This window comes from Branchiostoma belcheri, unplaced genomic scaffold (genome assembly GCF_001625305.1).
Source record: "Branchiostoma belcheri isolate BF01 breed outbred unplaced genomic scaffold, Haploidv18h27 scaffold81, whole genome shotgun sequence".
NCBI lineage: Eukaryota > Metazoa > Chordata > Leptocardii > Amphioxiformes > Branchiostomatidae > Branchiostoma > Branchiostoma belcheri.
In genome coordinates, this window is record NW_017804476.1 from 895,137 (window position 1) to 910,125 (window position 14,989).

General features: G+C 37.9%; 1 protein-coding gene across 1 annotated transcript in view; it reads left to right on the forward strand.

Annotated features, from left to right (window-relative positions):
* The window catches only part of LOC109486538 (calpain-7-like), a 79,548-nt gene that overhangs the window by 30,931 nt on the left and 33,628 nt on the right, over positions 1–14,989 (forward strand). Inside the window, exon 7 of the mRNA XM_019790375.1 lies at positions 3,275–3,361. Coding sequence (XP_019645934.1) covers positions 3,275–3,361 — 87 coding nt within the window. The remainder of the gene's footprint in view (positions 1–3,274; positions 3,362–14,989) is intronic.

Below are 14,989 nucleotides of genomic sequence, written 5' to 3' on the forward strand. Positions count from 1 at the left end.
TTGTTGGAACATCTGGGCATTTGACAACAAAAACTACCCCCTGCTTGAGCTTTCTATAGCACTTAAATGGGCACAGAAGGACATAAAAAGGATTAATTATATGGCTATTACAATCCTTAATGGGGCATGAGTGTGGTGGGATTAAAGAGATCCTCAGAATAAGAATCCTTTTATCTCTGCCCACATACTTAGAGGTTTTGTAATTAGTGACATGGAGCATTTGGCTAATGAGAGACTAGATTGGGATATGAAATTGGTCAACTAATATTACCCAGGGGATGAGAAGAACGATAAAGTCAATTTTTTCTTCACTTGTTCTAACACAGTTGTCCACTAGCAAACTGTTACCCCGTCTGATAAATATTTATGTCATACCCAGGCACGTTTGATATGGGTGTTCTGGTCTGTGTGATAACTGTTAAGGCCCAGGGTTCTTGTCGTGTACAGCCCAGGCTTCCAAATGTTCCATAGAATAATTCAAACACACTGAGTGCACCGCTTTCGAAACTTCATACACAGAATTTGGATGTTGGAATTGATGCCGTTACACTTTTTGTTTAGATACACCAAATATTGGCACATTTCGCATAGAAATGTCTATTTTCTCGGGTGGGTATGACATAAATAAAATACTACACGGTGTCAGACTTAGCACTCGATAATTGCAGTTATACCATTGTGAAATGTTTGAATCGAATGAAAGCCTGGTTACATATTACAACAAAATGACCTGATATTGTACTATAAGACTTATAATAGTCTGTCTCTGAAATAACTGTTGTTCTCACATATTTCCCAAATTGAAGCTTCCACACAGCAAATTGAATAAACCTGTGGACAAATTACATTTTGTATTACGCTGCTTGTAAATGATTGGCCAGAGCAAGGGCAGTAATTAAAGAAACCCCAAGAGACCGACTGAGGTCCACTTATTATTAGAAGAACCCACAAGATTGATGCATCACTTTTAATGAATTTATCTCTGGTGGGCAGACTGCTGGAAAAGCCTGAAGGATAAAGAATTGCTCCTTCCCTGTTCCATATCCGTATACTGTAAATCACTTTTTTTTTTACTTTTAATTTAGCGATTCTTTTGGTGACTTCTGTACCACGAAGTTATCATTACCATGAACAAATAATTTGCCGACTTTCTTTTTGCTGCACCTGCCGCCACCGCAGATGTATAGTTCTGCAAACAGGTCCATTTCTCTCAGACTGCAACTTTTGATACCGCAAATATAAAGTGATTTACAGTACTATGTCAAGATAATGGACACTCAAAACCAAAACTGTTTGAGTGGACGTAATCTAACTAGGATGGTACCCGGGCTACTGCTTTTCCACTTCCTTTCAGTTATTTCATAATCTTATTCACACCATCTGAAGTGAATCCTAAAATCCTAATTAATCTTAAACTAAATGTTGTTTGCAGCTGGGGTTGGGGTGGAGTGCATATCCTGTTGACTTTGTTACCTTGGTTTCACCATGTGTCACTTATGATTCACATCTTTTGAGTATGATATGCCTGAGTATGTTACAGGGGCCCAGGTGTTGTTCAGGTCCATCATACGTATATACAACACCTGTGACTGTCTTACAGTTAATGTCATCTGTATTTCCACGTACTGGATTACAGTTCAGTACCCCCTGGAATGTAATGTTAACACTAGAAGGCAAGTCTGTAGTAAAAGAGATTTCCTACAGTACGTCAAAAAGCTTACAACAGGAATCTAGTTCTAAACGGGCCTGATCAAGTATAATGCATTGATCGCATAAGATAACTTTCAGGAGGTAAAGCCAGGTGCGCCTAATGTTTGTTTGCAACTTCTTCCAAGGCAACAAGATAACTTGAGAAGGAGCTTAATAATATGTTTGCCAGTCTTTGTTGGTGTGTTCATTTGTGAAATAGGATGACTCAAAGGCTGTTGACAGATCTTCAAGATTTGGGTCTTCAAGTTCTTAGAAGTTTGGGAAGGAGCTGGATTAGAAGTGGGATTCTTACTTCCGTGTGCAGAGGCTTTGATTTCAGTGTGTCTGTTTGTGTAAGTCCATCATACGTATATACAACACCTGTGACTGTCTTACAGTAAATGTCATCTGTATTTCCACGTACTGGATTACAGTTCAGTAACCCCTGGAATGTAACGTTAACACTAGAAGGCAAGTCTGTAGTAAAAGAGATTTCCTACACTACGTCAAAAAGCTTACAACAGGAAACTAGTTCTAATCGGGCCTCAGATCAAGCATAATGCATTGATCGCATAAGATAACTTTCAGGAGGTAAAGCCAGGTGCGCCTAATGTTTGTTTGCTACTTTCTTCCAAGGCAGCAAGATAACTTGAGAAGGAGCTTATGTTTGCCAGTCTTTGTTGATGTGTTCATTTGTGAAATAGGATGACTCAAAGGCTGTTGACAGATCTTCAAGATTTGGGGTTATGAGAAGTTCTTGGAAGTTTGGGAAGGAGCTGGATTAGAAGTGGGATTCTTACTTCCGTGTGCAGAGGTTTTGATTTCAGTGTGTCTGTTTGTGTAGTTTTTCTGTAGTTGTTTCCATATGCTAGGCACATAAAAAAAATAAGAACCGGTGCAATGGCCAAGTGGTGCTCGCCTTGCATTCCGTAGGTCATGAGTTCGATCCCCGGTCGAGTCATACCAAAGACTTTAAAAATGGTACATACTGCTTTCTCTGCTTAGCACTCAGCATTTGGGAAAGAGTATGGGAGTTGAACACACACCACTACCAGTGGACTAGCTCCCTTCTGTACTGCTGTGTGTGGCCCAGGGCTAATAAACGGAGATGGGCGCAAGAACTTAACAAAAACACTAATACATGTATTTCAATCATGAAAGTTCATCTGTGTTGATACTCGTAAGAAAATTCAAACTCTACTACTGGATCAGTTACGGATTTTTTATTTCCGGATGTTTCGAGTGACATCCATCACTCTTCTTCAGCGTCACAAATGAACAGAGAACCGATTCACTCTTATATACAAGTAACTAGAAAAACCGGTTAAACAACAAGATCCGTAGGAAGCTTTATCATGTAAAAGAACGGTTCACTCAATATACAGGTAATTAGAACTAGAAAAACCTGTTCAACAACCGTAAGAGTCTTTGTCATGTAAGAAAGGTTCCTATGGTAAGAAATAGTATCAACGTATCTGTATTGATAGTTACATGTTTAGAGTTAAAACTTTGGATCCAACACTAAATATTTCATTTATTTCTTTGATTTGCAATGTGATGTGTCAATGATTTTTGTGTATTTCAGGCACACGTCCAACATCAATGGTAGAAGCTACGTTCCCTTTATGTCTGTGGATCTGAAGGAGAGGTTTGCGTTCCCTGTGCCCTTCAGGTAAGGCATCATTTTGTTACCTCTGGTGCTGGTGTAGTACTGAGTAACACCCATTCACTGGGGTAAAGCACACAGGATGTGGTACGGCAATTACAGACGGTATTGCCAGTTCCTCAGATGTTGGGAGATGGGTCTGGTACAATGCAGGAAGTTTAGTATGGCAGTGAGTTTTATTCCAAAATTGTTCTTGGGAAGTCTGAAAGACTCCATTTTGATGTTGGTCTGATATTGTCCAGAAGAAACAAACAAGTGTAAATGATTTCAGAAAATAGTTTCAGTGTATAGTGTAAGACTTAGTGTAAATGATGTTCTTTGGAGAACAACTTGTGGTTTCAAGTTCTGTCTTCTTTTTTGTGTCTCGTATTCTGCAAATTTAACTCAATATCCATTGATAGAGCCATTTTCTGGGAGCTCATTTCTGTAGATTGTACTCTTGAGCTTTAGAGTGTACCCTAGCGCTTTAGAGTGTACTGAAATAAGGGTATAGATCTTATAGCAGATGCTGACCTTGGTATAAAGCCACTAGTTCTGGTATTACACAGATAGGCTTAGAGACATATTACGAGGGATCTATGGCTTCTATCGTTTTTTTATATGGCTTTATTAGATTTAACCTATAATCACATGCCTTGGGCTCACTGCACCAGCCTCTCAAGTCATCGTCCTGTAGGTAAATTTTTGTAAACGTTCTTTACAGCTTGAGAGTGTATTGATACAGACATATCAGCGTATCTGGATACTATGATAGTCACTACTGATTTTACACTGTTTGGCCCAGAGGTTAAGCTCAGCTACTAATAGTTTTGTAACAACGTACACAAAGATGAAATATGAGGAGTTTATGTAACACATGGCTATAAACAGACCTTGGTGTAATAACACCCCCCACTTGTGCTATCCATTGAACACTAATGGCCCAGCACATAAGGTAAATTGACTCTATCTATATTCAGCTACTGAAACATGTTTGATAACAGATATACATCATCGGATGTAGGATCAGCACCAAGGACAGGAACATTTCAGTTACTAGTACATGTAGTTAAGATGTATTGAATAAAGATGTATGAAAAAAATACAACTATATATTTTGGCAATGCAGTGCTATCTGTATGCTACAGTGGATCCTGTCAGAATTTTTCAGATCATAAGGGTGGAAAGAGTCATTTTCTAGTCCATAAAACAATCAATGTACTGTAACTAATGATGAGGAGTCAAGCTCAAAATGCTTTCAGATTTCAGTGACATTTGATTTATATGCTGAACACTTGTTCCTTACTGTTTGATTACAAGTGGCTCATTCTTTCTCCAGTCTTACATGTTTTAATACATGTTGCATGTCGCATGTGGCTATTTTGAGCCCTGGAGTGTTTTATGGTTTTAACGTAGCATAGTAATTAAACATAAACGTAGATGTCTCATGTCATTTAAAAGGAAATTTTTCTGTGTATGTATAGAGTTTGATTCTTTCAGATTTTGTTAGGGACTGAATATTTATTATAACAATGTCCAGTGTTGTTATAGATTGAGTTCAGCACCAAGGACAGGCCCTACACTACCACAAGTGTACCTGTGCAACACTTAGATTGCATTTACAACTATAACAAAGCACAATGCAGACTCTATTCTATCAAAGCTACATTTATACACCCATTAAGCACCAGTGACAACATCCACAGCAAAAATCAACAGTTTATCTACTACATGAATCAGAGAATACAAACCAGAAAGAAGTCGTGAGGTCCAAACTTCAGCCACACACAGGTTCTTCCTAGTCTTCAGTCCTTAGGTGCCAATTTGACTCTCCTCTCACAGATAACTCGAAGCTGTTTGGAAATTAAGGTCCAAGAGTTAATTGTACCCTAGAGTCATACAGGCAAGTAGGGTGGACAGATGAGAATGATTAATAGCAAGGGTTAGCGATCTAGCTAGCCTTGGGTGTTATCTGACAAAAACGTCTTGCACGGAAAAAAGATTGCTTTCAACCACATTAGATACATCGGAGCCTTATCTAATTCTTAAGAATAGGATAAGAAGTACTTGAGTAGTTGTGACATGATAAGTATAAAATCGGCTGTTATGTGACGGATGTTTGTTGGGTGTATGGAATAGAGCATAGCAGGAAGCTGGGATTGATAAGAAGATTTGATGATATTGAAGGAGGTGTAAGCACTAGGGTATGCTTGATGTTATTCAGAATCTCTTTTACACGTTGGTGAACTTCTAGTGAGTTGGGCTTCCAAGCTGCAAATTGAGATCAACTTGGCATTTGGCCAGATTTAGGGGCAGACCATGTCAGATCATGGGGGGGGGGTGATGGTGTTTTGTTTTTTTTTGCCCGAAATATAAAGAATAATAAAATGCAAAAATGTATACTAATAAGTCAAGGGAATAGAGTTGTTCAAAGTACCAATGGAATACATGTACAGTTGTCATACAGACCCTTCTACAATCCATGCATGCATCTATCCATTCATCCGTCCATCCACCCATCCATCCATCCATCTATCCATTCATCCTTCCATCCATTTATCCATCCATCTATCCATTCATCCATCCACCCATCCATCCATCCATCTATCCATCTGTCCATTCATCCATCCATCCATCCATTTATCCATCCATTTATCCATCCATCCATTCATCCATCCACCCATCCATCCATCCATCCATCCATCCTTTCTGTGCAATGTTCCGTGGCATCAGAACTGTCCTCAATTGCTCTCTTTTTTATTATTTCTAGTACATGTACGTCTGCCTTTGACTGTAAAGGTGATACCAGGCAATTATCAGTCATATTACATGTCATTGAGTTAACTGACATTAATGAGAAATCTTTTGAAGAGAAGTTCTATCTACTGGAATCCATCTGGCTTCTCTGATTACTTTTCTCATAGTATAGTCTGGCACCCATCCACATTTAAACATTTGGCACCCACATCATTAATCTTTTTGGGTGTCAGATATTTCTCAGATGCAATGTAACAAACTTTCAAATTTCTGTTTTAAACCGTGTTACTATGCTGTTACAGAGTCCGCACTTAGTTGCGGTGTGTATTTGAATACCAAACGATTCCGTATTAACTTTTTCCCTGCTGCCTAACCCCATGACCAGTACATACATGTATTTGGTGCCAAACAGCTACTTTTAAATTAGCAGGCTGAAGAAGAACTGGTGCCAGACTGTTTAACAGGAAAGCAATCGTAGGAGCGTAATGCAGCTAAGGATAAGACACTATAGCTGCTGGCTTACGTGACAAAAAGCACGAAAATAGATAAAAGACAGATAAAAGGAGAAAAATAGCTTTTGGCTGCTCTCAGAATTAATCAAGAGAACAGAAAACTCCCTAAAGTTATTCCATATCTAATCTGAAGCACCAGGATGCACGGTGTAATGCCAAGGAAGTTTGTTTCCAGGCCTACGTCAGGAGAACCGTTATTGGATTTATGAGTTTCCAAAGCCTATAAACCCAAGGTTCCATCAGCTATGCCGTGATACCCTTGAGCTCGGCAAACATGTCACGTGTTTCTGTACATGTGCATCAATGTATGCTAGAGCAGGCACACTACAGGTGATGTTAGACTAAGTCAAGATTGACAGAATTTTCTGGAAAAAAATGTAGCGTCTTCTTGAAAACTTTTGTTGGGCAAGGAGCGACGGAAAATGTTTTTGGTCTTCTGTCGAATCTGCTTTAATCGTAGCAATGAATATTCCTCAGTACTTTTGTCTTGTTGAAAGATCTACTTTTGGGTACATTGACAATGCAACATAAGATACAGCATGCTATAGTAAGTCATGGGGACAATTTGATTATGTATTTGTAGAGACTTTCCCATTTCCTGTTTTCCATGTCATAACTGAGATATTAACCCCCTCAAATTATTTTCTTTATCTAATCTGAAGAACCAGAATTTGTAAATCGTAATGCCACAGAAGTTTATTTTCCATTCTATGGATGAGTTTCTAAAGCCTAAGATTGAGGTTATGTTAGCTATGTCGTGAATCCCTTGAGCTTTCCAAACATGTCACGTGCTGCTGTGTGTGTATGCAACAACGTGAGGATGGAGAGAGTGGGTGGCTGGATGACATTTAGACTATGTCACGCTACGCCAGATTTTTCTGGTAAAAACTAGTAGCGACATTCACTTCTAAACCTTTAACACACTGAAGTAGCCATTTAGTTACCTTCACCTTCATGTTGTTAGGAAGCACGTAGGCAGAATGTACCTGCCTGTAATGTATTATGAGTAACACTTCGGAAGAACGTCTGATATAAGGTTGTATTCGCCATATAAGGTTAACATTCCGCCTGTAGTTTCCAAATGTTATGTCAGAAAAAATATTGCCTGCAACAGGCAAAATTCTGATGCAACATTGACCAAGAATCCTATGAAAACCGTGCAAAATGGGGGTTTCGTGCAGGCGTTCTGCCCACATGCTTTGTTAGGAGGCATTAAAAAATTATGAAAAGCTTTTTAGGAAAAGGACCTGGGATAAATGTTTGTAGTCTTCTGTTAAATCTAGCAATTCATTTTCTTCAGTACTTTTCTTTTGTTGACAGGTCTGTTTTCTATATACCTTATTTGTAGAATCCTTCCCATTTCCATAGGGAGAAGGTTTTGTTTTGTGTGTCATATCTGAGACATTTGTCTCTTGTCAGAGCATACGTGCATAGCTACATGTACTGGAAAAGCTGCCCAAAGACGTTTCTATGGATCCGAAATAGTTTGGAGATTAGACTGTCAAGTTACAAAGATCATCATACCATGCCCTTCCAACAATATTTAGGAATCACCAATGGAGGCAAAAGATTAATATTTGGTGAATATACAATGTAGCTGCCATATTTCAGAAAAGATCAAATTGAATCTTTATTTTCTTCTAATAAAAAAAATCTAGTACTGGAAAAGGGAAAAGGACATTGAGGCCATAGTAAGCACTTTTCACTCTTGCATACATGTACATGTGACTGTCTAAAGTGTACTTCCACAGTCATCATCATCATCATCATCCACTGTGTTCTGCGTCTACAGTCGTGTGGAAATGTCCTGTAGCCGCACTCAGTCTTTCTTCATCTCTTTCCACCGTGCCTTCTGCCTCGCAAGTTCTCTAAGCTCCTTGAGTTTCTTTTCTGTTGTGGGAGGGCCTAGCCCTCTGCACTTCAGGTCTCCCTTCAGTATTATATAAAGCTGAGTAGATTGATACAGTGTCTCCCCCTGCGAGCTTTATATCTCTTAGAGCTAAGGAATGAAAATTCCAGAGCTTTTTGTGCAGGTGTGTCTTGTGGCATTCTGAGAACATGTCGGAACAGAGACCACCTTAGTTTCTCAACTTTCACGGAGAGAGGTGCCGTATTGCAGACTTTGTACTTCCACAGTGGGACCATTTAATGAGCCATGTGATTTAAAGTTTACGAAGTTTGCCCCCAAAAGTAGTGATTGTTCCATCAAGTTCACGTTTTAGTGCACATTTGCCATTCTTGATAAAATCATGTGAAATTCATTTGTTTCCTGTACCAATTAAGCAAAGTGCGCATTCTAGAAAAAAATAAAAGGGCAGGAATTAAAACCAGGCAACCTTTGTGATAACCTGGTTATTACATACCTCAAGTGGTGTTAATACTTATATCCTGCAGTCAGATTGGCAAATTTCTGAATATTCAGTGTCATATCATGGGATATTTTTGGCATTCCTTGTGAATTTGGTGCCCGCACATTGGCAGTAAGGTCGGGAATTGTAATTGGGGGAAGCGTGATGTGCGTCAGAAAGACGTTCCTTGATGGCTTATCTGATTGCTTAGAACTTGAGTACTGTTATCGTCTATTCCTTCCTAAGCCTAAAAGATCTGCCATTGATAGAATCACATGGAAACTACAGAAGTGAAACTCCAGAAAGATTACTTTGAATTAGACATTTAGCCACTACACATCTGCAATTACATTGTATACTACTTAAAGCAGTTACACATGACTTTGTATGACATCGATAGAAAAAAACATTCTTACACATTTTTTTTATTTTTGCAGGCATAAACATTCATATTAGGAAGGTGATATATACTATATGTGACAATAATCATGGTTCAAACAAACAAACAAACAAACAAACAAACAAGCAAAAAGGAAAGATTTTTTGTCAAATTGAATGTTGCATTGATTGTATAACGATAATGATATATTTTTGCCAATGTACTAGTACATGTATGTTAGGGCCCATGTACATGATTGTACATACATCATCATGATACATACACTGTACATGTACACGTAACATCTAACAGCTGAATTATTTCTTATCTTGAAAAGCTAAAAAAAATTGACTGAAAGGTTTCTTCAATTGAGTTTGTGTGTGTATATTATGTACTGTAAATACTGTAAATCATTATATTTGCAGTACTTGTATATTCACGGTTTTCACGGTCACTTCTGTACCGCAAATTTCTTTCTTCTGCCCCTACCGCCACCACAAACTTATAGTTCCACGAACATGTCCATTTTTGTCAAACTGCGAAATTTTGCTGCGGCGAATATAAATTGATTTACAGTATACCTGTACACCCCCTCTCCATGTGACAAAAGATTACTTCCTGTTTTGAGCAAGGACCTTTCAATATTGCCTCAAAGAAACTGATTACTTTATGATTGCTTCACATGTTTTTACATGAAACTGTTTAGATTCATGCTGGTTCGGTTTTGTGCCTGTATGCAGGGCTCGAAATACTGGGTGCATGAGCAGACATTTAGTGCACCCAAATTTGGAGCTGTGCAAATATTTTCGTAGATTTATGTAAAGATATTTTTAAAGATGTAAAGTAGTATTCTTAACATCCAAGTGTCAGAAAAATAATAAAATCATTGTTGTAGTACTTTTCTTTAGAAATGAAACACATTCTAGTTATTCTATTTTATATGGTGGACCCAAAAACTTTTTTGTGCACCCAATTTTTTAGGTTGGGTGTACCAGTGCATCCATTCCCAAAAATGAATTTCAAGCCCTACTGTATGTCAGACACTCATGAATGTGCCCTGTGAGACACCGGTATTATTTCCTGTGTTTGGATGTGTTGGCAGGCTTTTTAGTTTAATCGTTGCCCACCTGATGGTAAAGCCTCATACTCCCTGCTGCAAGCAGTTTATTAGTGAAGACCCTAGAGCGGCAACTACTTATAAGTAATGTAGTTTACCCAACATGGGGTGGGTAATCTTCATGATCATAATCAGGGTACAGTAGGCGATACATTTTGTACCTTGAAATTAATTTAATTAAATTGTTATATGGACTGGTTCTCAAACTTTAAGCTGAAAAAACTTAAGACTTGTTTTTCTTTTTCTATTTTTTCACATTTTTTTTTCTTTTACTGGTACATAGATTTACTGGTTGCAGAAAATGGTCATCAAATTCATAAATTTACATTGAATCAAATCATTTCTTCTTTTCTATTGTAATATTTCAAATTTTTTTAGAATTGTGCAATATTGCCAAAGGATCCACCACTTTATAGGAATTTGATAAAAGTTTATTAAAGAATGTTGACAAAATATGAGGAACAAGAAAAATCAGAAACACCTGCTGAACTTCATGATTCATCATGATTCTTTCTGGTTGTCTTTTAATTTATAAGTCTGATATAAAAGTACCAAATGGATGATAACCCACTGGGTGAATATGGGGGATCCAAAGAGTAAACCTTCAACCAATTTCTGTTTTATAGGATTTAGAAAGAGCTCTCACATCAGATACCAGCTTAATGTGTTTTGGATAGGATTTGTTTAACAAGATTTGGAATAGGAAATGCAATAAAAGTTTTATGTCCTTGTCAATCACAATCTAGATGGAGAATGCTTGTAATTTGATTATGCTGTTCAATTATTATCTTGTATCCTACAGTGCAATTTGCACTGACAACATTCTGTCAATCATTGTTCAGGAATAGAAGAAAGTTTATTGAAATATGTCTTTGTGACTTCATACATAGATAACAATATTGCATTTTCCGTCTATCTTGCTCATAGATATATCCACGATCAGACTGGGTGTCTTCACAGGCCCATTAAGGTTTCATACGAAATCACTCGTAGCCTTCCAAGAACCTCAGCGTCACCTCTAGAGACATATCTGTCAGGAAATGTGCCATTCCGACACGGAAAGTCATCTTTGCTGATGGATTACATATCATGTGGTTAAACTGTGGTCATATATAACCATTCCAAGGAGGCCAGGTCATATATGATTGTGCCATTTCTTGGATGTACTCACATGGCTTCTATAGAAATCATCCGAAACATGCATGTTTTAGGAAAAGTCACTGCTTTTTTGTGCACTTTGGAGTAAGTTTCTTAATATTCTTCATAAATTTCTATTCTCCATTGTACATTTTAGTCATAAAGGGTCCTTTGCTTTCTTATCAATATTTTATATGATTGTAGTTGTAATAATACTCTCTGTTCTAGCACCAACTTTCGAACTGTTTAACAAGATTACACAGAATGTACTTCAGTTGCCCTCTCTGAGGTCCAAAAGAAGAGTAGTCGAGTCAGACCAAATCCCAGCCATTACAAAAATAAGCTTCTATAAAGCCTCTGTTGGGACTTACCCCACATTCTCCATGCATGTATATTAGTTACAAGTCTCTTTGGACCCTCGTGGCCTAGATGGATTTTGGTGGTCTGAACTCACACATCATCTATCTCCTAACTACTTATGAGAAGTCAAACCCTTCAGACATAGTTGTAGACATATATAGCTGCTATGTATGGTTTTATTCAACTATTTTTCATTATGTAGATATTAGTTACTAGTATTGTATAATCTGTTTCAATATTGTTGTATGTTTATGATTTGCAATTAGCCTCCGGGCACGAATTTGCAATAAACTTCTTATGTACTGCAGGCATCAATTCAGCAGGAAGAGGATAGTATAAGAATGATGTTAATCCTTTAAGAATTAACAGTTACTGTACTGAAATGTTGCTAAATATATTACCCGGCAAGCTTCACACATGATGTCCTATTTTCTTTAATATGACGTCTGTTTGTGCAGGTTTTTCAGGAAGTCTCACTAAGACATGAAGGACCTTCAAATGTTTTGCTTAATGACCAAGGAGGTTAAATCTTACTCTCCAATCAGAGGTTTGGGTTTTGGCTTATTTTTGGCGTGTTTTTATCAGGCGTTATTTTTTTTGTGCTGGTATATTTTTTTACGCCAATCTGTAAAAAAAAGATACCAGTGCAAAAAACAAAGCCCGATAAAAAAAGGCTAAAAACATGCCAAAAATAAGCCAAAACCAAACCTGGTGACTGTGTAAAACTGCTTGGAAGTAGATATTGATTTTTTACCCCCTTACTCTGACTAAAGTTTGACTGGTGTGGTGATGCCAAAGAGCAAAATTTGGGTCAAGGAAACTATATTAAACTGGGAACTCAGAAAACATACCGTGTCCTTTCATCTGACTGAAAGATAATTATTGCTTTTGTGTTGCCGCTTGTAGACAATTTAGTGACCATTCAATCAGTAACACGCACACACACATAATTACAATTTTGCCTGCTCTCCTTTTATCTGTGCTGACCAATTTTCTCTTTGAATTTTTTTTTCCTCTAATCTTTCATCTTGTAAAGATGGCCTAGATTTACTGAAACGTGTTACGCAGTGAGTGAGTGCGCAAAACTGATACAAGATACATGAACTCAAATTTTTTTGGCAGCATGCGACTTCCTTATGATAACTGACCAAACAACAGAGATTCCATTGAATTGGAAATGTTGCTTCAGCCAGCCATCCTTATCCAGTTTTACATCCAAAGAAATACTTTACATTCATTGAATTTCTCAGAAAACATGAAAAGGCAATGATATGAGATACCAATGAAATCATGTAACTCTATATTCCCCATTGTTTACTTCCAAAACAACTTAGTAAGTCAGAGTACTTTCAATTGAAAACGATTCCTTCCATCCCTGTTTTTGCCACAATTGTGTACTACAGGGGTCCGTCATAATAATGAAAAGTGCAATCTAAGTAGTCATTGAAATGTACTTACTAAGTTACAGTAACTCTATTCCTATGATAGAAATATTTCATGAATCACTTACAGTCTCAACATTCGTCCAAACTTCTCTGATGCTCTTACTTAGTCCCTGACAGTCCGCTTTCAGAGTAGATTTGAATGAGGTCCTCCAGTGCGAGATTCACCACCATACATGTACCCTGCATGCAAGAGCACCGGACATTCTAAAAGCTTTATATCTTTCAAGAACTCAGGCTCCTGAAATTCCTTTGTGTGAGAGGAAAACCAGTTACTAAGACCCATTTCCTATATAAGACTGCACGATTCATCGCAGCTTCCTGAGTCTTCCAGGAACTACATTTTAGTGGTCAAATCAAATTCCCACAAATATGTTGATCCAATGACTTACCTAACAACATGCCTAATGCATCTTTTATCTGAAAGAAAACCAACACCGTATGATCTATACCATAGCGCACAAGATAAAAGCCTGAGTGTGTGTTTGCAGTGTGAAGCCATGAAGAAAGGAATCAGTGATTGAGTCGAAGTTGGAGAATGCCTCAATCCACCTGTTCCGATCTAGAAATGATGAGTGATTCAATCTCGTACGTAGGATCCTACGCAGGTGAATTGTGGCACCTGACGTATGTCTGCCCTGTTGCGTACAATTACTTCCCATTGGTAAAGCCATGTGTGGCCTGGTTGCCTAACCATGCAGAAATCCTTGTAAGTCTGCTCAGTCATGATTTTGTGGCAGACAGTCAGTCTTCGAGAGCCGAATTCCTTTAAGACTGTTGGATGTGAAAGTTGTTTCCTCCGGCCGGAAACATAAAAGATTAGCCTGAAATCCAGGCTTGTCAGCTGTCAAAACTTTGCTCCCTACTGTGAATTTTTTAAACTATAGCAAACAAGGCCACACCAATTTAATTTGTTCACAGATTTGCCCGCTTCATTTTCTTCTGATTTGCAAAAAAAAAGAAGAAGAAAAGAAAACATTTCAGCCTCTGAATAAACTCCAAAATGCTCATATTTTGGTTCCAACAGTTAAGGGAGGTCCCATCTCTTCAGAGTTGTTACAGTCCATCTATCAATGCAGTGGCTTGATTAAAGGTTTGAAATTTAATGCTTGAATTACAAACTAGCCTGGTATATACATGTATGTTGACTTCATGGCTCCTATCATGCCATTTGGGGCTATCATAGGATGCCTTGGTCTGTTTTTTTTTACATCACTTCACATTTTTTCTGAAAAAATCTGATAAGTTGTTATACCTTCCAAAAGTTACCAACAGATATTGTGCTCTACTTTTTTTCCCCACTGCCAGCACCCAACCCGTATATATACAGTTTGGGATGGTTGACAAGTCATTGGAGAAGGATCTTCAACAGGGCATAGCTAAGCCTGTATAAACAATGAAGGGTACTTTAGGAGATAAGGGAACTTAAGACCTTTTGAAAGGATTCACCTCAAAGACCCTGTAATTGATTCCTATGGACTTCTGAATAAGAAGCTATAGGGGTTCTCAGTCCTCTGAAGTCTTAAGTTTTAACAGGTGGCTGAATATATGTACTATATACATGTAGTACCTAAAAATTCTTTCAAATTTGCTCCAGATTGTA